This window comes from Monodelphis domestica, chromosome 1, assembly GCF_027887165.1.
Source record: "Monodelphis domestica isolate mMonDom1 chromosome 1, mMonDom1.pri, whole genome shotgun sequence".
Taxonomy (NCBI): Eukaryota; Metazoa; Chordata; class Mammalia; order Didelphimorphia; family Didelphidae; genus Monodelphis; species Monodelphis domestica.
The window spans coordinates 548,168,757-548,193,006 of record NC_077227.1 but is presented as its reverse complement, the minus strand read 5'-3'; the positions used below and the strand labels follow the sequence as shown (position 1 = coordinate 548,193,006).

The window sequence follows — 24,250 nt, the reverse complement described above, 5'->3', positions numbered from 1 at the left end:
TCCAGCCTCAGCCACTTCCTAGATGTGTGACCCTGGGCAAGTCACTTGACCCCCATTGCCTAGCCCTTACCAATCTTCTGCCTTGGAGCCTCCAAGACGGAAGATAAGGGTTTAAAAAAAAATTATGCATTGTTTCAATTAGTTATTTAGTTGATTCTCTAGAATTCTCTTAAGTATACCATCTTTTCTACAACAAGTGATAGTTTAGTTTCTTCATTGCCTATTTTAATTCCTTCAATTTCTTTTTCTTTTCTCATTAGTAAAGCTATCATTTCTAATACAATATTAAGGGTATACTTGCTTCATTCTTTTTTTAAATAATATTTTATTTGATCATTTCCAAGCATTATTCATTAAAGACAAAGATCATTTTCTTTTCCTCACCCCCCCAACCCCCATAGCCGATGCGTGATTCCACTGGGTATCACATGTGTTCTTGATTTGAACCCATTGCCATGTTGTTAGTATTTGCATTAGAGTGTTCATTTAGAGTCTCTCCACAGACATGTCCCCTCAACCGCTGTAGTCAAGCAGTTGCTTTTCTTCGGTGTTTTTACTCCCACAGTTTGTCCTCTGCTTGTTTTGATTTGCATCTCTCTGATTATAAGAGATCTAGAACACTTTTTCATGTGCTTATTAATAGATTTTATTTCTTTATCTGAAAACTGCCTATCCATGTCCCTTGCACATTTATCAATTAGAGAATGGCTTGATTTTTTGTACAATTGATTTAGGTCTTTATGAATTTGAGTAATTAAACCTTTGTCAGAGGTTTCTATGAAGATTTTTTCCCAGTTTGTTGTTTCCCTTCTGATTTTAGTTACATTGGTTTTGTTTGTACGAAAGCGTTTTAATTTGATGTAGTTGAAATTATTAATTTTTCATTTTGTGATTCTTTCTTTGTCTTGCTTGGTTTTAAATAGTCTTTCCCCTCCCAAAGGTCTGACATGTATACTATTCTGTGCTTACCCAATTTACTTATGGTTTCCTTCTTTATGTTTAAGTCATTCACCCATTTTGAATTTATCTTGGTGTAGGGTGTGAGGTGTTGATCAATTCCTAATCTCTCCCACACTGTCTTCCAATTTTCCCAGCAGTTTTTATCGAATAATGGATTTTTGTCCCAAAAGCTGGGATCTTTGGGTTTATCGTATACTGTCTTGCCCCCAGTCTATTCCACTGATCCTCCTTTCTGTCTCTTAGCCAGTACCAAATTGTTTTGATGACTGCTGCTTTGTAATATAGTTTGAGGTCTGGGACTACAAGGCCCCCATCATTTGTGTTTTTTTTTTTCATTATTTCCCTGGATATCCTTGATTCTTTGTTATACCAAATAAACGCTGTTATGGTTTTTTCTAAATCAGTAAAGAAATTTTTTGGGAGTTCAATGGGTATGGCACTAAATAGATAAATAAGTTTGGGTAGAATGGTCATTTTTATTATATTGGTTCGTCCTATCCATGAGCAATTAATGTTTTTCCAATTGCTCAAGTCTAGTTTTAGTTGTGTGGAGAGTGTTTTGTAGTTGTGTTCATATAGTTCCTGTGTTTGTCTCAGCAGATAGATTCCTAGGTATTTTATTTTGTCTAAGGTGATTTTGAATGGGATTTCTCTTTCTAGCCAGGGGGCTACAGGCTCCCCTTTGTCCCTCTCTGTTTCCCGGCTGTCTGGGTGTCCCTGTGACTGGCTCAGGTTGTTTTCAGGATGTGGCCTTCTGAATAGCCGGACCTGAGGGTTACTGTTGTCTCAGAAGACCCTGCACTCTGAGGAGGGAGGGGCCATGGATTCCTGGAGCTCCAAGCGCTCCTGATAGGATTAATTTCCCCTGGGTTGGATTGGATGTGTCTTAAAGCAGAGACCTTACCTGAGACTCAGACGGAAGGAACCAGTCAGGGGGCTACAGGCTCCCCTCTGTCTCTCTCTGTTTCCCTGCTATCTGGATGCCCCCACAACTGGCTCAGGTTGTTTTCAGGGTGCAGCCTTCAGAATAGCTGGCCCTGGGGTCCTTTTGCTGGCTCTTAGGTTCCCGCTGCTGCCCTGGACTCAGTGCTCTGGGTTGGGGGGGATGGGTCCTGGGACCTTCCTTCTGCCTATCCCTTAGATCCGAGTGATCTCGGGTTCTGGATTTTGGGGGGTTGTACCTTTTGATAAAGGTCCAGGTCCAGGAGGAGGGTTCCCTAGATCTATCCTGTTGTTTGTTTTGAATTTCGGTGTCATAGGAGCATACAGTTTGAGATTGGTAAGGAAGGGGTTTCCTTAGATCTGAACTTTAGCTCTCTCTAAGCCACCATCTTGACCAGAACTCCCATACTTCCTTCATTCTTGATCTTATTAAGAAGGCTTCTAACTTATTCCCATTGTAGATGATACTAGCTGGTGATTTAGAGAGATACTATTTATTATAAGGAATAACCCATTTATTACTATGCTTTCTAGTGTTTTTAATAGGAATAGGTTTTGTATTTTGTCAAAGGCTTTTTCTGAATTTTCTGAGATATTCATGTATGGATTTCTGTTAATTTGATTATTGATATGATTAGTTATGCTAGTAGTTTTCCTGATATTAAACTAGCCCTGCATTCCTGGTATAAATTCTACCTGGTCATAGTGAAAGATCCTTGTGATATATTGTTGTCATCTCCTTGCTACTATTTTAGTTAAAAAATTTCCATCTTTATTCATTAATGAAATTGGCCTATAATTTTCTTTCTCTGTTTTTGTTCTTCCTGGCTTAGATAACAGCACCATGTTTGTGTCATAAAAAGAATTTGGTAGGATTCTTTTTCTGCCTATTTTCCTAAATAATATTTACAGTAATGAGAATAATTCTTTAAACATTTGATAGTATTCACTTGTGAATCCATTTGGCCTTGGGGATTTTTTCTTAGGGAGTTCATTGATGGTTTGTGCAATTTCTTTTTCTGAGATCAAATTATTTAAGTATTCCATTTCTTCATTTATTAAATCTGGGCAATTTATATTTTCCTAAACATTTATTCATTTCCCTTAAGTTGTCAGATTTATTGTCATATAATTTGGCAAAAGAGCTTCTAATGATTACTTTAATTTCCTTTTCATTGATGGTGAATCCACCCTTCTTATTTTTTATTCTGCTAATTTGATTTTCTTTTTCCTATTTAATCAAATTAACCAATACTCTATCAATTTTATTATGTTTTTTCATAAAGCTAACTCCTAGCCTTATATATTAATTCATTGGTTTTCTTACTTTCAATTTTATTAATTTCTCCTTTGATTTTTAAAATTTCCAATTTACTTCTTAATTGGGGATTTTTAATTTGTTATTTTTCTCATTTTTTAAGTTGTATGCCCACTTCATTAATCTGCTTTTTCTCTACTTTTTTTTTTTTTATGTAAGCATTTAAAGATATAAATTCTCCCCTAAGTATTGTTTTGGCTACATCTTATAAATTTTGGTATTTTTTTCTCCTCATTCTGACTCTACTTAATGAAATTATTATTTCCATAATTTGCTTTTTGAACCATATCTTTTTTTTAAAATATATTTTATTTGATCATTTCCAAGCATTATTCGTTAAAGACATAGATCATTTTCTTTTCCTCCCCCCACCCCCCATAGCCGACGCGTAAATCCACTGGGCATTAGATGTTTTCTTGATTTGAACCCATTGCTTTGTTGATAATATTTGCATTAGAGTGTTCTTTTAGAGTCTCTCCTCTGTCATGTCCCCTCAACCGCTGTATTCAGGCAGTTGCTTTTCCTCGGTGTTTCCACTCCCATAGTTTATCCTTTGCTTATGAATAGTGTTTTTTTCTCCTAGATCCCTGCAGATTTTGAACCATATCTTTTTTAACATTAGTTTTCGGTTTCAAATTATTTTTTGATTTGTCTTTCAATGGACATTATTTTTATTGTGTTATGATCCAAAAAGAATGTATTTATTATTTCTGCTTTTCTGCATTTGGTTATGAAGTTTTTATGCCCTAATACATGGTCAGTTTTTGTGCAGGTACAATATACTACTGAAAAGGACTTATATTCCTTTCTATTCCCATTCAGTTTTCTCCAGAGATCTATTGGTTCTAACTTTTCTCGAATTTCATTCACTTCCTTCACTTCAATCTTGTTTATTTTTTGGTTCAGTTTATCTAAATCTGAAAGGGAGAAGCTGGTGTCTCCCACTAATATAGTTTAATATCTATTTCCTATTGAAGCTCATTTATAATTCTGCTTTAGTTCTTTACTTTTACTCTTTATGTGTCTCCCTTTCTCAAAATGTATTTCTTGTAAACAGTGTATAGTAGGATTTGGGTTTTTATTCCACTATACTATCTACTCCTATTTTATGGGAAAGTTGATCCCATTTATACTTAAAGTTATGATTACCCATTGTGTATTCCCTTCTATCTTATTTTCCCCTTTTCATCCTGCTCTTTCTTTTGTCTTTTACTCTGTCTCTCCTCACAGGTATTTTTTTTTAGTCAACAACCCCTATTTCACCCAACCTTCTCCTCTCCCCCAAACACACACCTTGTCCTGTTCCCCTCCTAATTCTCTGAATAGTAAGGTAGGATTCTATTCCTGAAAGAGTATAGTTGTTATTTCTTCTCTGAGCCAACTATGATGAGCATAAGGTTTAAAACATTGCCCATTACCACCCTCAAACTTCCCTCCACTGTAATAGTTTTTTGCACCTTTTTAGATGAGATAATTTACCCTCATTCCACCTCTCCATTCTCTTTTCTTACACTGCAGTCCTCTTTTTCACCCTTTGATCCTTTTTTTTTCATATCCTATCATCCTAATCATTTTACTCCCAAACTTCTATGTATACTCCTTCTAACTGATATAATGTTGATAAGAATTACTAATTTCATCTTTCAATATAGTGGAAACAGTTTGACCTTATTGAGTCCCTTAAATTTTCTCCTTATTTAGCTTTTTATGCTTCTCTTCCGTCTTGTATTTTGTCATCAAATTTTCTGTTTAGGCCTGGTCTTTTCATTAGAAATGCTTGGAAATCTTCTGTTTTCTTAAATAACTATTTTTCCTCTGAAAAAAAAATATACTCAATTTAGCTGGATAGATGATTCTGGGTCATAAACCTAGTTCTTTTGCTTTTGGGAATAGCCTATTCCAAAGCTTCCAGTCCTTTAATGTGGAAGCTGTTGAATTCTGTGTAATCCTAATTGTAGCTTCATGGTATTTGAATTATTTCTTTCTGGCTGCTTGTAGTTTTCTCCTTGGCTTGGGGGGCTCTTAAATTTAGCTATTATATATCTGGGAATTGTCATTTGGGGATTTATTTCAGGAGGAGATCTGTAAATTCAGTTTCTATTTTGCCCTCTTTTTTCAAGACTAGGAAGGAAAGTTACTTTGATAATTTCTTTTAATGTGATGACTAGGCTTTTTTTTTTTTATCATGGCTTGCAAGTAGTCTAGTATTTCTTAAATTGTCTCCTTTGGATTTATTTTCAGATCAGTCGATTTTTCACTGAGATATTTCATGTTTTCTTTTTTTTCATTCTTTTAATTTTGTTTTATTGTTTCTTGATATCATGAAGACATTAGCTTCTAATTGTACAATTTCAATTTTTAAAGAATGATTTTCTTCTTTGAGCTTTTTAACTTCCTTTTCCATTTGTTCAGTTCTAGTTTTTATGATACTATTTTCTTCAATGGATATTTGTACTACTTTTTCCTTTGGTCATATGTGCTTTGCATGTCTTTTATTTATCTTCCTCATTTTTCCTCTACCTCTCTTAATTGATTTTGAAGTCTCTTTTTAGCTCTTCCAGAACCTAAGACCAATTCATATTTTTCTTTTTAAGTTTTACATGTAGCTGCTTTGCTTTCATTATTTCTTCTGAGTCTATGCCTTACTCTTCTTTTTCCTCATAAAATTTTTGTATGGTTAAGGTTTTTTAATTCTTTTTTTTTTTTAATCTGTGCTCATTTTCCTAGCCTTTTTCTTGGCTCTTACTTTTATCTTAAAAGTGAATTCTGTTCTCAGGGTAGAGGAAACTCTCTTAAACTTCAGTTTTTCCTTGTTGCTACTTTTAGCTCTTTTTCTGGGTTTCTGTAAATTTCATTTATTCCAAAGTTGTATAATAACCTGTGGGCTGAGAGCTCTAATAGCAACCTCCCAATGCTGATTCAGTCACTCCTTGGGACTGCTGATGGCTTGCAGAGCTCAGAGAATGGTGACCTACCCTGTTCTGGAGCTCAGGGTATATATGGGAAGAGGCTTTGGCTCTCACTCTGGATTTGATTAAGTCAGGCACACTGTAGACCAACTTGCCCTGGGGCTTCTAACCTGTCCTTGAGATTTAGTTGGAGCTCTGGGCCTCCACCTAAGCTCTCACCAGCTAGGCACCTTGCCAATAGCCTTGCCCTGGGCTTAGGGCCTTGATTTGGGCTTGGGTAGGGCCTCAGAGCCTTCTTCTGGGCCTATACCAGCTGGGCACACTGAACTGCCCTAGGCTAGGTCTTAGAAAGTGCACATGGGGTTGCACTACTATTACTTAGGCAGGGTTTCAGGGTCTGTGGGTCTTCACATTGGCTTGGACCCAGGTTCAGAACCTGGAACAGTAGACTGGAGGGTGAGGGGGTGCTTTTGGTTTGCACCAGTTCTCCTTGATGGAACCTTACAGAAGGCTGTGCTCCCCTCACCCCAGTGAACCAGACTCTTGCCTGCCTTTCAAGTTGTTTTTTTACAGGAAAATGGCTTCACTCCATTTCTTTGTTGCTTCTTTTACACAAGTATTCATTTTGAAGCATTATTTTAAGTTTGGTTGGAAAGGATTCTCACTGTGGGTCAAGCTTTCCCTGCTTCTATTCCACCATCTTGACTCTACCCCAGAAGGACTTCTTTAATGTACTCTAGTCAGGTTAACTTTCTTGGGTGAGCTTTTAGAAACTTAAAACCCTATATCATCAGATTACAGCATCATAGATTTAGAGGTGGGACGGACCTCAAAGGTTATCTATCTAGTCCTTTCCTCAGGTTTACAAATGAGCAAACTGAGACCAAGAAAGGTTACTTGCCTAAGGTCACATACTACAGTAACAAAGCCAGGATTTGAATCCAGATCCTCTGACTCTAAATCCAGCACTTTCTACTTTATCTTGCAATGGGAATTGTTTATTGATATCTACCCCATCTTATATTTCTGAAGGTGATTTTTAAAACGGTTACATGACTTTATATCTATCCATATTAAATTTACCTTATTAGATCTTACCACATAGTTTGCCATCCAACAGGTTCATTGTTCCCCCATCATCATGTTCTCTGCCCATTTGCTAAGAATGACATCCGTTTTTTAATCAAGTCAATTACTAAAGCAAAAGCAAGTCACTTAACCTTTCAGTTCTCAAAGCAACACTCTTAAGAGTTTAAGTTGGGGAGAAAGTGCTGACATGCTGCATTAATAGAGTTTCCTCATCTGGGAGTTGCCTATGTAAATGAAATTATAGGTCTAGTCCTTGCTCCTTTTAATTACTTATTTTCTTATTACTCTTTTATAAATGTTTTCTGTTTAGTTCATATGGTTAGCATTTCAGACTGAGGGCAGTTATGTATATGTGCATGTGTTTTCCCAGCATAATAAAATTGAAATTTTCTTCTTAATCTTCTACTTCATAACCATATTTATATATGTATTGACACATATATATGCATATATGTATACATATTATATATATATGTATATATATACTATTATATAGTATATACATATAATTTAACAATATCATGAGTTAAAGAAGGGTAAAATAAAATACATTTTTATAATGAGAAAATCACGTATTTAAATTAATACTTGATACATATAATTAGAATTAGTAAACATTATAAATTGCAGCATATTTTAAAATGCAGTTTTCATATTTTTAAAAACATACGTAGCAACTCAAAGTCTGATAAAAATATTTCCCAAGTATTGGGATTACTTTAATGGAAATTAATAATGTTTTTAATAATATGTATCATAAGTTTTATGTAAATGAATACTTCAGAAGTATTTGAAAATATTCATCATTAAGTATTAATACCTACTTATGTTCTCTTAAGTAGCTTAAATTCCCCTCTTCAATTTAGTTCATTTATGTACCTAGGTAATTCTCATATAGCAGTGATAACGTTAAAGGAAATTACAGATACTTGAAGTATCGATTGAATTATTTGAGTAGATATAAGCCTTTATTTGTGGGGGGGAAAATCCTTTAGTATCTGGTATTAAAAATAAGATCATTTAACATTTGGTCATTTCTACAGCTTTTACATATATAAAAGTTAGACATATTCAACATATTTTAATGGTCAAAATATATGCAATAAAACTAAATGTTCTTGCATTATTACGAAAATAAAAGAATGAAATTGGAAAATCCTCATAAGGAATATATACTTATTTGTATAGACTTTATTATTTTAGTGATCTGATCATCTTAAACTGTATCTCATGCTTGGCTTCTCTTATTGCCTAATTACACATGCAGCTTTGACAAATGGCATTCCCTGTTTTACTGGCCAGCTTTACTGACCTTGTCATTATTACTAATGGCTATATGCAGGAGCTTCAAGCAAAGTAAGCAGCTGTGCATTTCAGTGACTTCATTTGTAACTTATTCTTTTTTTTTTTTAATAAAACAGAACAGCAAAAACTGGAGAGCAGCAGTTGACCTGTGTGGACGACTTCTTACAGCCCATGGCCAAGGCTATGGCAAAAGTGGTCTACCTACCAGTCACACAACAGATTCTCTACAGGTACCACCTCCATTAGTTTGTTTTATCCTGCCATTTCTCTGTAAAAGTTGTGTCATTGGAAAAGTAGAGTTGGAGAAGCATTAGGACTTTGAGAAACAGAAGGAGCAGTTATGGTGCTCATGTGCTATTTTCACAACTACTTAAAAGTTGATTTGAGTTATTGTAACTATTAGAAATTTTGTGGATGAAATCATCGTTATCAACTTGTTCAAAGTACTATAATATCTTCCTAAAATGAAATGATAAAAGGGCAGGTAGGTGGCTCAGTGGATTGAGAACAGCGCCTGGAGTTGGGAGGTCTTGGATTCAAATATGGCCTCAGCTATGTAACTTTGGGCAAGTCATTTAATCCCCATTGCCTAGTTTTTATTACTCTTCTGTCTTAGAACAAATACATAGTATTGATTACAAAATGGAAGGTGAAGGTTTAAAAAAAAATAAAAGGAGAGGATACTAAAAATTTCTGAAGTTGGATTATAGATTATACCCCCTATAGATATATAAGCATTATAATTCATCCTCCTTTATTTCAGTAAATCTGTCATCTCCTCAGTGTGGGGGTTCCATTTATGCATTTAAATCACAATCCATCCATGTCCCTCTTTGTCTAGTCCAACACATTGAGTTCTTCTAGTACTTTGCATATCTATATCATTATGAAAAAAAGATATTATTCTATTTTGAATGTCCTGTTTTGTCTGATTTTGAATAGCCGTAGATAGTTCCTAACTTTGTGAATCTGCACAAGTAACTTAACCCCCATAAAAATAGTTCTTACTGTTCTTTTGCCTTAGAACCAAAACTTGGTATCAATTCTAAGACAGAAGGTAAGGTTTGTTGTTGTTGTTGTTTTAATAAATAAATAAAAACTCCAAGAAAAGGGTCACTCTTTTGAGTTCCCTAACCCAAAGAGTTCACACTTTTACCCAGGGTTTATTCAGTGACGTGGGTTCTACTTCTCATTTATAAATAAATTATATAGGACAGACAGGAATAGTAGATTATATAGAGGGATGGGATTTATAACCTTTATAACTGACCACAAGTATAGTAAAAAAAAATGGTGTAAGGGTGGACAGTTGAGAGCAACCAGACTGTCAAACTGCTCTTCAACTGTGAAAACTATTTTGATGTTTTTGACTCTTAAGTTTTCTCTGTTTCTGAAATGAGGTATAGTGATGAGGGTCTCTAAATTTATCTAGAAATTGATTACTATTCTGGTTTAATAACCAAAGAGATCTTATCCCACATGGGAGAGATAGACAGGAACTAGAGTAGGAGCAGTAGTGAAATTAGGGAAAGGCTAAGAGTTTTTACCAAGATTGTGGTGGAAATGACAAGGTAAAAGGTACAGAGAAAGATGATACCAGATTACCATGTCATGATTGAATAGTTCTATGATGGTTATGTCATGACATATGCTAGACATGACACTAAAAAGAGTTTTGAAGTATGTAAGTTATCTTGATAACCATCCTGTTCTGCTAGAGTTGCCCTTGTTTGTGTGATGAAGATGTCTAAAATAAATTGTCTTTAGGACCCAGAGTAACTTGAAGAAACTGACTGTCTTTCAGAATTACAGCCTGTCTGGACATTGGCTCATCCAGCTCTCACAGTCTCTGAGATAAGATAACCAAAGTCCTTCTGCCCAGACTTGATATCTCTGATTTCTGGTCCCAATTTCTCTATCTCTGATTGACTTTATCACTTGGCCTCAACTAGGAGACATCTGGCCCTAAGACTCAGTGGGTCATTGTATTGTTGTTGAAATCTTGAGACTGAGTTACTTCATACTCTTCTTTGACAGTCTTGTGATAAAAGCACATATCAGAGATGTCTTTGTTCCCCCTTGCACTCGAGAATCCTTCATAATTCTCCTGAGAACTTTCTACCCCAGATCCCTCCCTGGATTGGCCCCTTCCAAACCCCTTTCTCACTTCCCTTCACTAAGAATTATAAAAGTAACTGCTAGTCACCTATACAGTGTGCTTTTTGGTACTAGATGAATTTGTTCCCATGTATATGTATGTCTTTGCTTAATAAAGATTATCTTGATTTTAAAGACATCATATCTCTTAGCTAGCTTCCTGTTTTAGGAAAGAAAGATGGTAGACTCTAGGGGTCTTGGCACTCCAGAGGGTTTACTCCCCCTTAGGAAAAGAGTTCTAAGTTCTAAGTTCTGTAGAATTTGTGCTTCAGGTTACAGGAGCAATGGCTAACAATCACTGATTCCTACAAACAAGAAATGTTTTCTTTTAGGGAAAAAAAATCTGTTTCCTCCAAATAAATCCAATTTTAAAATTTGGTAATTATGTATAATTTTTTCAGAAGAGGTGCGTGTATTTATGTTTAAATGTATATATGTATATGTGTGCACATAGTTTCTTTTCTATTTTGGATGAGACCTAGATTTAAAACAATATTTATTGAGCTACCTGAAAGATAAATAAGTCTTTGCCCTCAAAGAAATTGCCTTATATGGGATAGAAAAGACAAGCTCAATAACATCCCTCTTTACTACTTACAGAATATTTTCCTCATTACTCTATGAGGAATGAGTAGCACAAGTATCATTTCCAAAACCATGATTCTGGCATGAGCCCAATACTAGTCCACTAAACAGGTTGGGGGGAAAGGAGGAAAAATAGAACATGTCAAATCAGTTCAGGATTTCCTATGTAAATTGGATAGCAGTGGAAGAGGAAAATTGGAATGATATGGTAGGCAAAACAGAAGAGGTTGTTAAATATGTTCAGAAGAACTTGTCCAAAGATTCAAAGACAAGATCGTGAATACTATCTGCAAGAAGTGCCTAAAAAGAATGGTTTAATTTGAACAATTCATGGGGGTTAAGATTTACTAGATTAATGCAGACAAGTAAGTATGTGAATATTAAGTGTTAAATATCCTGAACTTTGTTAAACTAATTTACATGGATGGCCTAGCAAACATGCCATTTTGAAGTTTTATGACACTTGTTAATATAAAATGTTAATTTAAAAAACCATGAAGATTTAGAGGTGACCATTTTGCAATCTTCATTGAAAAACAGTGATTAAGAACAAGTCAGAAAATATTTATTAATGAAATTCAACTTTTTATTAATTATCTACTTTGTAGATTATTAGTAGCAAATGTTAAATCTCAAATTAACTTCCTACTACCAGACTAGCATATCCTTGATTTTCATTGGTGGATACTCAGGAAATGCAAAGTAATTTCCATACTGCCTGAGTTATACAGTAATGCAGTTTAAAAAAATAATGAGACCCAATAAGAATGAAGCTATCCTCTTACTAAAATAATCAAATCTATACAACTAATAAAACTTACATTTCTTACTTAAAAAGTTGTATTTGTGTTCCCTCATGTGTACAAAATATATTTATGGAATTGTTTAACATGCATAAAGCCATACTAAATAAAGTAGAAAAGAGAAATTTCAAATTTTTATCTTTGAGATAATAATTGTCTTCCCTCACTTTTTCATGTTTAGCTCTGGTTCGTGAGGCTGGCCCTGTTAGTGAAACTGAGCCTTTTCCAGAATGCTGAAGTGGAATTTGAGCCTTTTGGGAATCTGGACCAGCCTGATCTTTATTATGAGTACTACCCTCATGTATATCCTGGCCGAAGGGGTAAGGCCGACTCATTACTGAGCTATGAGCATAAAGAGATTTTCCTTGCTTTGAATTTTAAAATTACTGAGATTTTTTTCCCTTTATGTTTCCATAATCTTACATAAAATGAAATGTGTAGAATTTACTCACAATACTGTGTATTGGCTCCAAGGCAGAAGAGTGGTAAGGGCTAGGCAATGGGGGTCAAGTGACTTGCCCAGGGTCACACAGCTGGGAAGTATCTGAGGCCAGATTTGAACCTAGGATTTCTCATCTCTAGGCCTGGTTCTCAATCCACTGAGCTACCCAGCTGCCCCCTTCACCTTACTAATTTAAAGAATGATTTCTTTGACAAATTTTACAGAGGATAGGAATATTACATAGTTTGAAAACGAAAGCAGAAAAAGCCTAGAAGCAGGAATACTAGCTAGCCAGATTAATGCAATACTTGAGCCATGAGGATATTAAAAAAAGAGAAGAGGTCAAATCTAAAACATACTGTTGAAGATGAAACGACATGACTTTAGTACAAATGTAATGTGAACAGAAAAGAGAACTGAGTCAAAAATTACAGGTTGATGTTCTTGAAGCCTTAAAAAGTATGTGCCACTGAGAGTGATAGGAACATTGGGAACGTGTACCTGTTTAGAGTAAATAACAATGCACTTTTAGCAAGGAGGATGAGAAGTCAAGAACATCAGTGTAAATTTAGAAGTCATTTACTGGCAAGTAGTAATTGAAACCTCAATAGTGAGTAAGCTATCCAAGAAATATTCAGAGGAAAGAGAGCAGAGATATAATCATTACAGGTATTAGTAGTTTAAAGGACATAAGGAAAGAAGAGAATCCAGCAAAAGAAACTGAAAAATTTTAGGGAATTAGAGAGTGGTTATGGAGAAATAGTATTTATTATATCATATATATATATGTGTGTGCAATATATATATATATATATGACAGCATTTATTAAAAATGCCTACTCCGTGCCAGACACAGTGATGCTACGTGCTTCGTAAATATGATCTCTTTGGATTATAAACCCCTTTCACACATTCTTGTCATCTTCACAACTCCTTGTAGCAATGGGTAACAAAGATATTATCATTTCCATTTGATGGATGCCAGAAACAGAGAAGTAAATCATGCTGTCAAGAAATTTAACCACAAAATATATCACAGAATCTCAGTTAGAAGGAACTTCAGATCATATCCAGTCCTACCCATACAAAAAAGGAATGTCCACTAAAGCATACCCAGCCTTGTTTGAATACCTCCAGAGAATTATCAAGGGAATAAATTAATGAAAACAATATGAAGGAAGGTGGTCTGGTGGAACCAGATCTCAAACTATACTATAAAGCAGTAATCATCAAAACAATCTAGTGTAGCTAAGAAATAGAGTGGTAGATGAATGGACTAGATTAGATACATAATACACAGTTGTAAATAGCCACAGTAATTTAGTTCAATAAACCCAAAGATCCCAGTTTTGGGGACAAGAATTCACTATTTGACAAAAACTTCTGGGAAAACTGAAAAAGTGTGTGGCAGAAATTGATATAGACCAATATTTCACACCTTATACAGAGTTTGATAAGGTCAAAATGAGCATGTGATTTAGACAGAAAGGGGAATGCCATAACCAGATTAGGGGAGCATGAAATAGTTGATCTTTCAGATGTTTGGATAAAGGAAGAATTTATGACCAAATGAGATTGAGAACATTATGAGATATAAAATCAATAATTTTGATACTAAATTTAAAAGTTTTTGTACAAACAAAACCAGTGCAAGATTAGAAGAGAAGGATAAAGCTGGGTGGAAATTTTGTAGTAAATTTCTCTGATGAAAGCCTCATTTCTCAAATATATAGAGAACTGAGCCAAAACTATTCAAATACAAGTCATTCCCTAATTGATGAATGGTCAAAGGATATGCACAGGCAGTTTTCAGGTGAAGAGAACAAAACTATAGTCATGAAAAAAATATTCTAAATCACTATTGACTAAAGAAATCCAAATTTAAAAAATCTTGAGTTACCACTTCGTACCTCTCAGATTAACAGTAAAGGAAATTTATAAAAGTGGAAGGAGACTTGGCAAAATTAGGACACTGATGCCTTGTTGATGGAATATTTAACTAATCCATCTATTCTAGAGGGCAATTTAGAACTATGCAAAGGACTATAAAACCACATATCCTTTGATCCAACTTCAAGTAGTTCTGAATCCCAAAGAGAGAGAAGGCCTATTTGAGAAGTAATATTTATAGCATCTCTTTATGTGGTTCAAAGAATTGGAAATCTAAAGGAATGTTCCTCAGTTAGGGAAATGACTAAACAAATTGTGGTATATGTTTGTAAAAGAGTACTACTTTTAGAAATTATGAGCAGGGTGATTTCATAAAAACTTGGAAAGACCTACAAGAATTGATACAAAGTAAAGTGTGCAGAACTAGGAGGAAACTACCCAGCAACAGCAATACAGTATTTCAGATGTCTCATCAGGGAAAGAGCACTCTGAGACTGTTATCTGCCCAATCTGGAAAAATACCTTTCAGAGTAGCCACATAGAGGTTAGAGATACCGGTGAAGAAGCAGAATTGTTCCCCAGGTTAATGGCATCACTTTAATTCTGCCAACCTATATCATTTGCTATCTTCTGAGTGATGTGTAGTGATTCTTTCTGTGGCATCAAATAGGCATGATAAAGAGAACTGCTATTACCCAAAGTAGGTACATTCTCTCCCCCTCATCCTAGCAACCTCATCCCCAACTTCTGTCTCCCACTTGTTTATATGGCAGAACAGAAATGATGTCAAGAAATGTGTAGATTAATGGAAAAGTTAAGTATACCCCAATCATTCCTTCATGTTTCTAAGAAATGAAATGGCTAAAATCAACTGGTTGTATAAGTAGGATTTCTAAAATACTAATATTAATATTGTCTCCTTATTCAACTTTACTTGGCAAAGATGTTGTGGTGCAGGAAAGTTTATTTTTTTTATTTTATATATATTTTTTTATTTTATACAGCTATGCAGATATCTAGGATTCTATTATATCTGAGATCAGCCAAATAAATTATAATACTCTTTTCCAGATCTTTCTCCTCAACTATTTGCATGCAAGTAGAGTATGAACTCTTATCATAAAGAACAGTATTTTAATCATACCATTGTCTAAGAATAAGATTAAGTTGACTGAATCTGTCCTCTCTCGTTTGTCATTTTTCTGAGTTTTACTCTCCATACTCATTTTCCTAACATTTTTCTGTAAGGATGGATATATAAAAATCAGAATGATGCATTAGATTTTCAGTTCTACAAGAGATAATTATCTCATTTGTGGATTAGCCCATGTCCTTAATTCTCATTATCTTTTTTTGCTTGTTATCTGCCTTTGGTCACTTGAGATTCCTCTACAAATAGCATATTCACCTATATCGAAGCAGTGAAATTATATCTACTTCAAAATGGTGGAATAAGGTAATTTTACCTTTTTTAGAAGCTTTAATTAAAAGGGTAAAGTAGTGAGAGATTGAAATGATTGGCTGCAAGAAGGTTTTAGGATTATCCATCTATTTATCAGATTAAAAATAGTCAGTCTTCCTCATTATTTTGCATAACCAAGGAGATTATGACAGAACTAGGAGCAATGAAGAAAAAGCTGCTAGGAGGTCTCATGTAATAATGTTACTAGGCACTTTAAGCTCCCAGGCATAACATTTATTTTTCCATTCTTCTCCTTGCATCCCTATTTCATCATCTCATTGGTATGTAGATAGGAAACACTGATAGAGAAAGAGCTATAACTTGGTACCCATTTCTTTATATCAGCAATTATTTTGGCACAGTAAATAGAGTGCTAGACTTGAAGTCAGAAAGATCTGAGTTTCAAATCCATCTCAGAGACTGACTTGCTATGTAATCTTTGGCAAGTCACTTTAGCACTGTTTACCTTAGTCTCCTGATCTGTAAAATGAGGGTAGTAATAGTACCTGCCTCTTAGGGTTATCATGAAGATAAAATGAGCTAATGTTTGTAAAATACTGTGCAAACCTTAAAGCACCATATACATGCTGCCATGATTATTATTACTAATAATAATAATACTAATATAAAATTTTTTTGTTTTATGCTGGTAAATATGTACTAGTTTATAGCACATAAAGCCTTCTCTTAATGACTTTGACCTACCAGTTCCCTAGCCATGCTTGGAATTTTTGGAAATGATCTGTTTTACCCCATGTAGGTCTGAAAATTAGAGATTCAGAATTTTACAGATGTTTAAACTACTTTATAAAATTTCATATAATGGTTTCCATGTTAGACATTTCCAAGGTTACTTAACACTGAAACTGGTGAACTCACCTTGAAATAACATCTTCCCACTTGGTAACAATTGATATCTTATAATTCAAGATTGGCATTGTGAAGAAGAAAAATTTCTGGGTTAGAGAAGAGAAATGCCTATTTTTGTTGTTGTTGAAAATTTTTTTTCCTAAGGGTGTGCAGATCAGAAAACATGCTTTTGATTCTGCCTGAAACTAAATTGCACTGGGATATGGATAAAGAGAAGATAGTAGCTATGCATCATTAAGCAGCTAATTTAAATTGTGAACTAAACATAAATCATACGTATATTTTAGTGAAAGTATATTAACATTCATCCACAATAATATGCTGGATGTTTACTAATTTTTCTTCTCATTTTGTGGTATAACAAGCATAAACATAAGATTTTGATTCATTTATTTCATTTCAGTTTGCAATATATTAGCAAAGCAAGTCATTAAAATGTACTTTCAGAAAAGACTATAGCGACACAAACAAATAAATTACTTTTATGAATGAGCTTTAATATATTTTATTTAAATATTGTGCATAATTTTACCCATTCAAAATATTCATAACAAGAAACATAATAAATCATATCTTAGAATCATGTCATTTTCCTTATTCTACAGCCAAGAAACAGTTGCATAGTATTATCTTTGCCTCTGACATTTCTAGAAATTTCATATAGTTGCTTGCTTTTGTCACGCTTCTGGCAATTGGGAAAATATAAGCTACAATAAGCTTTTCTTCTAGTCACCCATCAGTGGAAGGAGTTTTTTTTTTTTTCATTTCCTCTCTTCCACTTGAAAGATTGATTGATGAGGCAGTTCAGGACAAGGACTATACTTTGCCTTGAACTTGGACAAAAGTAATGATTTAATTAAAAAAAAAAAAAGATCCTATATTCTAGTGCCCTTTGATGGTCTTGGCCATGGGTTCAGTCAAACCTTGGATCTATTTTTTAATCCTTTGGTGACCTCATGTCATTCAACCTCTTTGGGCCTCACTTTAACTGATCATAAAATGAAGAGATTTAAACTTAAAGTATGACCCTTTTCTATGGTGGCTTTGGATGGAAAATTTAGAGAGAAGAAAGACTAGAATAATAGACCTCCAGAAGCCAATTTCTTTTCTCTTTCTCTCTCTGACCTTTTCTTCTCCCTTTTTTTCTTTATCCCTTACTTTCTTAAACTTTAAGTCTCCCAGTAATATTTTGAGTAATACATTACATCTATTGGGGGTTTAAATTTTATTATATCTCACATAATAAAAAGTATTGAATTAGAGTTATTTTACACTTCCAGTTTGATATTTAGAAACTAAGCTGTCATAAACTTTTAAGTTTATTAAACCCCTATAGAGAATTTAAAAAAATAATTTTTTATCATGTATTTGATCCTTTATAGTTAAACTTAACAAGCAAGATCCTTTACCTATATTGTCTTACCATTTAAATCCAAAAAGTTAGTGTTGGCTACATTGATAGAAGATATCAAAATAATGAGTTAAGATAGTTTCTAGAAAACTCTGTGAGACTTCTAGATATTCAGCTTTGAATATACTTTAGAGGAATAGTATACATTTATGAAGAAGGCAGGAAAATTTTGCAAATGGCTTTTTAAGTTACTTATAATTTTTGTACTTATTTTTACATTTAAGCAGAAGTTCTTTATGAATGATTTGCAAATGTACAACCAGAATCCTATTTTAAGCATTGCCACAAAATATCATAATTATATCAGATTTCATTACATACCATTGGTGCATTTTAAGTATTATATCTGTTTTCTAATTTAATATTTTCCCCAATTGCATATAAAATCATTAACATTTGGGGTTTTTTTTATATTGAGTTCCAAATTCTTTTTCTCCTTCTCTCCCCTCCCCTGAGGAAATAGTTTTATGTAGGTTATACATGTTCATTCATATAAAACATATTTCCACATTAGTCATGTTGTGAAAGAAAACACAGATCAAAAAACACCCAAACAAGAAATATAAAGAAAATAAAGAAAATTTCAATCTAAATTCAGACTTATCAGTTCTTTCTCTGGCTAAAGATAACTTTTTTCATCTTAACTCCTTTAGCATTGTCTAGGATCATTATATTGCTAAAAATAGCTAGGTCATTCACAGGTGATTATCATACAATACTATTTTTACTATGTTTGGTGGTCTCCTGGTTCTGCTCATTTTACTTTGTGTCAGTTCATGTAAGGTTGTTCAGAGAATATCCTGCTTGTTGTTTCTTATAGCACAACAGGAAGGAGTTATGGTGTCTTTCTAATGCTATAGTTCATGAACCTGTATGAAAAGGTAAGGTCATGAGCTTTTTTCCTCCCCTGATTATCCATAGCTATCATTTAGTCAGCCAGACTTTATTAGATTTTAGAATGTATTTACTAAAATGGTCTAGTAGAATAGTTGATATAAAACATTCTCCCAAATAGTCTGGGACAAAATCTCTTATAAATACATACAGCATCAAGGGGAAAGTGGGCCCAAACTTAAGAGAAACAGATGGCAAAAAGGTAACTCATAGCTCATGGAAGTCCTTTTACTAGAGTCTTCAAAATGTTCTCCTTAGGTATGATGCAGTTGTTTGTTTTTTTCTGCTAGGTCCTGTGCAGAGCCTTGAATCTATTTTCCTCGTCTCAATCCATCTGTCCTTGGATTCTGGTACAGATACTGCCATTGCCACTTTCAGGACATTACTAGGACACCAATATGAAGGTGGAAAATCTGTCTTCCAAAGTTTCAGTTGCCCCTTTGAAGAGGCTGATGATAGTCTATCTCAGCCTCCCTAAACCCCACCCTCAAGTTGTTGTTTTTTTTCTCAGTGGTTTAGGTAAAACACTCTCTTGGCTTTGGCTTACTGCTTGCTCAGATCTCTGATTCCAGCTAGTTTTCCTCACTTTTATAAAAACCAACAATGACCAAGCCTTTCAAGCAAACCACATAGACTTCCTCTAGAATAGTGCCAAGGCCATGTTCACACATACTGAACAGGGTAGATATAGTCTCACCTATTAAGTATGTACTACAGTATGATCTCTAATCACTTTAAGCAGAGTAGTATGATTTTATTTACTCAATTTACCCCTGTTTTTATATTTAATTTATATTTATATTTAATTTCTTAAAATAAAAATGTTTATGTAATATACTTTTTATTTATTCATTTTTATTTTTAAATATTTTTCCATGTTTACGTGATTCATTTTCTTTCCTTTCCCTCTTCCCTCCCCCCTCTCAGAGCCAACAAGCAATTCCACTGGTTGTATAAATGTTATAACTTGTTTTCCATATTATTCATTTTTGCTAGAGATTTTTTAAAAGCCTAAACCCCAAATCACATACCCATATATACATGTGACAAAGTGATGTTATTTTGCATTTCTACTCTCATAGTTCTTTCTCTCAGTGTAGATAGTATTCTGCTTGTTGCTTTGCAACTAGTAGCAAAGTCCGTTACAATGGATTGTTCCACAATGTCTTACTTTCAGTGTACAATGTTCTTTTGGTTCTGCTCATTTCACTCTGCATCAGTTCAATGAAGTTCTCCCAGTTCATCTAGAAAGCATCTAGATCATCAATTCTTACAGCACAATAGCATTGCATCACTGTCATATACAACAATTTGTTCAGCCATTCCCCAATTGCATAGTATACTTTTTTTTTTTTTAAAGAAAATCAGGGGTAGCTAAATTAAATTTCCTTACTAAATCTGACTTCCTCTTAAATAAAACCTTGGAAAACAACACTTTGTGACACAATCTCCTAAAGGAAGTTCTAGAAGTAGAGGGGGGTGGCTTCATGTTATATCACACTAAGAGAAGGGTCTATTCATTGGTGTTAAAAATCTTACTTTGGGTTCTTTATGTAGGTGTTGTTTTTTTTTTTAACCCTTCTGTCTTGAAGAGTGGTAAGGGCTAGGCAATGGGGGACAAGTGACTGACCCAGGGTCACACAACTGGGAAGAGTCTTAGGCCAGATTTGAACCCAGGACTTCCCTTTTCTAGGCCTGGCTCTCAATACACTGAGGCACCCAACTGCTACCTCTTTGTGTAGCTTCTGAGGAGGAACTGAACTTAATACTAGATAAGGAAGCCAAATTAAAGCTGTTTTATGTAACTTTTTTTATAGACTACAATACCACACTGCTAGGAAGAGAATTATTTCAAAGGAATTTTTACATTTATTTTTCTGAAGATATTTAGGGCCTAAAATTAGTAAAGTCCTTTCTAAAACCTTTTTTCATTTTCTGGATTTATATTTTTTCCATCAGAACATTCATTTTTTTTCTTGTTTCATTTAACTTTCATAAAATCTTTTGGTTGGAAGGGTCCTATGTGGCCATCTAATTGAGTCTCCTTCCTGCTCCATGAATATCTCAGAAAATGATCATCCAGCCACTGTTTGGAAACCTCTAGTCATAGAGAATCCTGTATCCAGTGAGGAAACTCAGTCCATTTGCCTTCAGTTCTCATTATTAAGAAGTTTTTCCTTAGACTGAGTTGTATTATTATGCTTTCTTATAACTCTCTCCTTCCTCTAATTCTGAATTCTGGAATTATCTAGTTTGAGTATATTGTTCTTGTTTAAAACATTCTTTTAGCAATTTAAAAGCAGTTATAAACACACACAAAAAATATGGTCACCAAGATATACACCTCCGATATGATTTTCCTACTTCATTTCCATTTTTTTCCTCATTTGCTTTCATTCTTTGAAATTTGAATGTTTGTAGGACCATTACAACAACAGTAAATTAATAAGCTAAGTATATAAAATGGATCTTTTTTCTTTCATATTCATTTTCCCCTTTCATATCTCTTCTAAAGAGAGTTACAGGGACCAGCTTGGTGACTCAGTGGATTGAGAGCCAGGCCTAGAGAAAGAAATAAAGGGTTCAAATGTTAGCTCAGATACTTCCTAGCTGTGTAGCCCTGGGCAAGTCACTTAACTTCCATTGCCTAGCCTTTACTGCTCTTTTGCCTTGGAAACTAGTACACAATATTAGCTCTTAAGATGGAAGGCAAGGGGAGTTTTTGTTTAATTTTATTTTTTTAATAAAAATAAATAATTATAAACAAAAAGCCTTTAAAAGAGTTATTTCAACATCCTTACCCACATGTTAACATAAACACTATTTAACATTTTTTTTAACTTGTCTTGTGTCCAGATTTCCAGATTCAAATCAGAAGAGAGTAACATGTTAAGTAATTCTTGCTACAAGTATTGGTTCTGAGCAATAGGAATGTGCTTTTGAAAGCTACTGTGGTGAGATTTTCTTTAAGCAGAAAACTGCTGTGGAGAGAATTAGGTATTAGATAGAGGCTCCTGGTTTTGATGAGTTAGGACTAGAGAGTGTTTCTTTGCTTAAAAGATTATATGCACAGAGAGATGACTTGAGGAAATAGTACAGTAATAATAAGGGAATAATTATTTATTTTTTCTTCCTTGTGCTTCAAAGCTCTAAACTCTTACTATTTTAAACTTTTATTACTTATCTAGACTAAAGAAATATTGAATGAGTAGGAACATATTACAGTTTGACTTAAGGATATTGTATATGACAGAGAAGTCTGACAATTCTTGTCACATTAGGTGAACAAAAGAAGCAGTGTGACATAATGGATAGAAAGTCAACCTTGGAATTTAAAAGACCCCAGGTGTTCCTCAGAAATATACTGGTTGGCAACCTTAGATAAGTCATTCAATCTTTTAGTATTTGAAACAACTCTCTTCAGTTTTAAGTTGCAAAGAAAACTACCTAAACGGATAAAGGAAGTTTCCTTAAAGGAAATTCATTCTGTTAATGAAATCTCAGGTTCATTCCCTAAGACAATCCATATCCTACCCATATACATATTCTTATATGAATACAAATGATTTTTGCTATTATTGTATCGTCCTCATCCTCTTAGTCTCTTAAGTGTAATGTAATTAGGGTCTATGTCTTAACAAAATTTTGTATCTTCTCCTGAACTGAGCATATTTCCCCAAATACAATATAAGCTCCTTGAGGGCAAAAACTGTTTGACTTTCATCTTTATATCCACAGTGCCTGTACATAATAAGAGATGAAACAGTATATAAGTAAAATGTTATTCATAATCAGCATATTAATGTCACTGTGAATTGTTTCTCAACTTTTTCTTATACCACTCAAATTTTTCAAAAGGAGTTGCTTATATTTCTTCCCTAAAGGAGCTAAAATTTCTTAGCTTAGGCTAATCCAACCATCTCATTTTCTAGATGAGGAAGCTGTTTTAGAGAAAGAGAGAAGTGACTTCCCCAAAGTCACACAATATAATTGAGATGGAATTTTACTCCAAGTTCAGTGTTTTTTTGGTTACATTAAACTTCCTAAGACTTTATTCCTTCCTCTCCACTCTCTGACCTCAAACTAAACTAACTTCCTGGTTATATTACATAGGCTCCAGAGTGTGCTAACAAGTTTCCTCAAATCAGTCAAAGCACTTTTTGTAAATATCACTTAAGTTAATCCAAGTACTTTGTACTTTAAAATTCCAGTGAATGATTGAAATTGATTGATTGTTCTTACCATGTTAAGGTACCAGAGTTATTAGCAAGGTTGGCATTTTTCCACTTCAATGGGGTAGAGTAATTTGATTTTTTCAATCAACTCCCAGTCTTTAGACACTCTTATTGGATAGGTATAGTGTGTAATTGAAAATGTTACCCTAAAAAAGGAACTACATTTCCATAGATCCCAGTGACTTCCTGTCATTATGTACTTCCTATAGACAGGGGATAAATATTGAGCAGGCGTTCCTGCTTGACATCAACTCTTTGGCTTATCACAAGCTTAGTGGTGGTGGTAAGCTAAGCGCATTTTAAATGGGCATAAGCATATTTTAAATGGGCAAAATAGACAAGGGCACGTGGTCTCTTTATTTTGTATCCTCTTTATTCCTTTATTTCTAATGATTATTAATAAATCTCCTAAAACATATTTTAGTATTGAGATTTAATTTTAACTTTTACATTAAGAATGCTATTATTACCATCATAATAGCTAATATTCATATAGCACTTTACTGTGTGCTAGTCACTTTGCCCATCCCTGGATCATTATCAGTTCTTGGCAGAGGGGCTGTACTGGTCAGGGTTACTCAAGATAAACTCCACTCAAGATGAGAGTTCTAACAAAAAACTCATGCCAAAGAATGTTCAGAATACAAAATAATTTTGCTCATTCACACAGCCAGCAAAAGAGCAGACTGATTTTGAAGAGACAGAGGAACTAGAGACCAAATTGCCACCATTCTCTGGATTATAGAGAAAGCAAAGGAATTCCATAAAAACATCTATTTCTATTTCATTGACTATACTAAAGCTTTTGATTCTGTGGATCACAAAAAAAAAATCCCCAGAAAGACAGGAGTACCCTTACCTGTCTCCTAAGTGTGAGGGTCAAGAAGGAAAAGTTAACTTCAAACATGAATAAACTGATTCATTTCATATTGGGAAAGGAGTACAGCAAGTTTGTATATTGTCATCTTATTTATTTGA

The 24,250-nt window shown here is 34.1% G+C and overlaps 1 protein-coding gene across 2 annotated transcripts in view; it reads left to right on the top strand.

Moving 5' to 3' along the window:
• The window catches only part of TRAPPC12 (trafficking protein particle complex subunit 12), a 189,656-nt gene that overhangs the window by 63,127 nt on the left and 102,279 nt on the right, over positions 1-24,250 (top strand). For both annotated transcript variants that reach the window (XM_007476184.3, XM_007476185.3), the window contains exons 4-5: positions 8,640-8,753; positions 12,250-12,388. In XM_007476184.3, the coding sequence (XP_007476246.1) occupies positions 8,640-8,753; positions 12,250-12,388 (253 nt within the window). The remainder of the gene's footprint in view (positions 1-8,639; positions 8,754-12,249; positions 12,389-24,250) is intronic.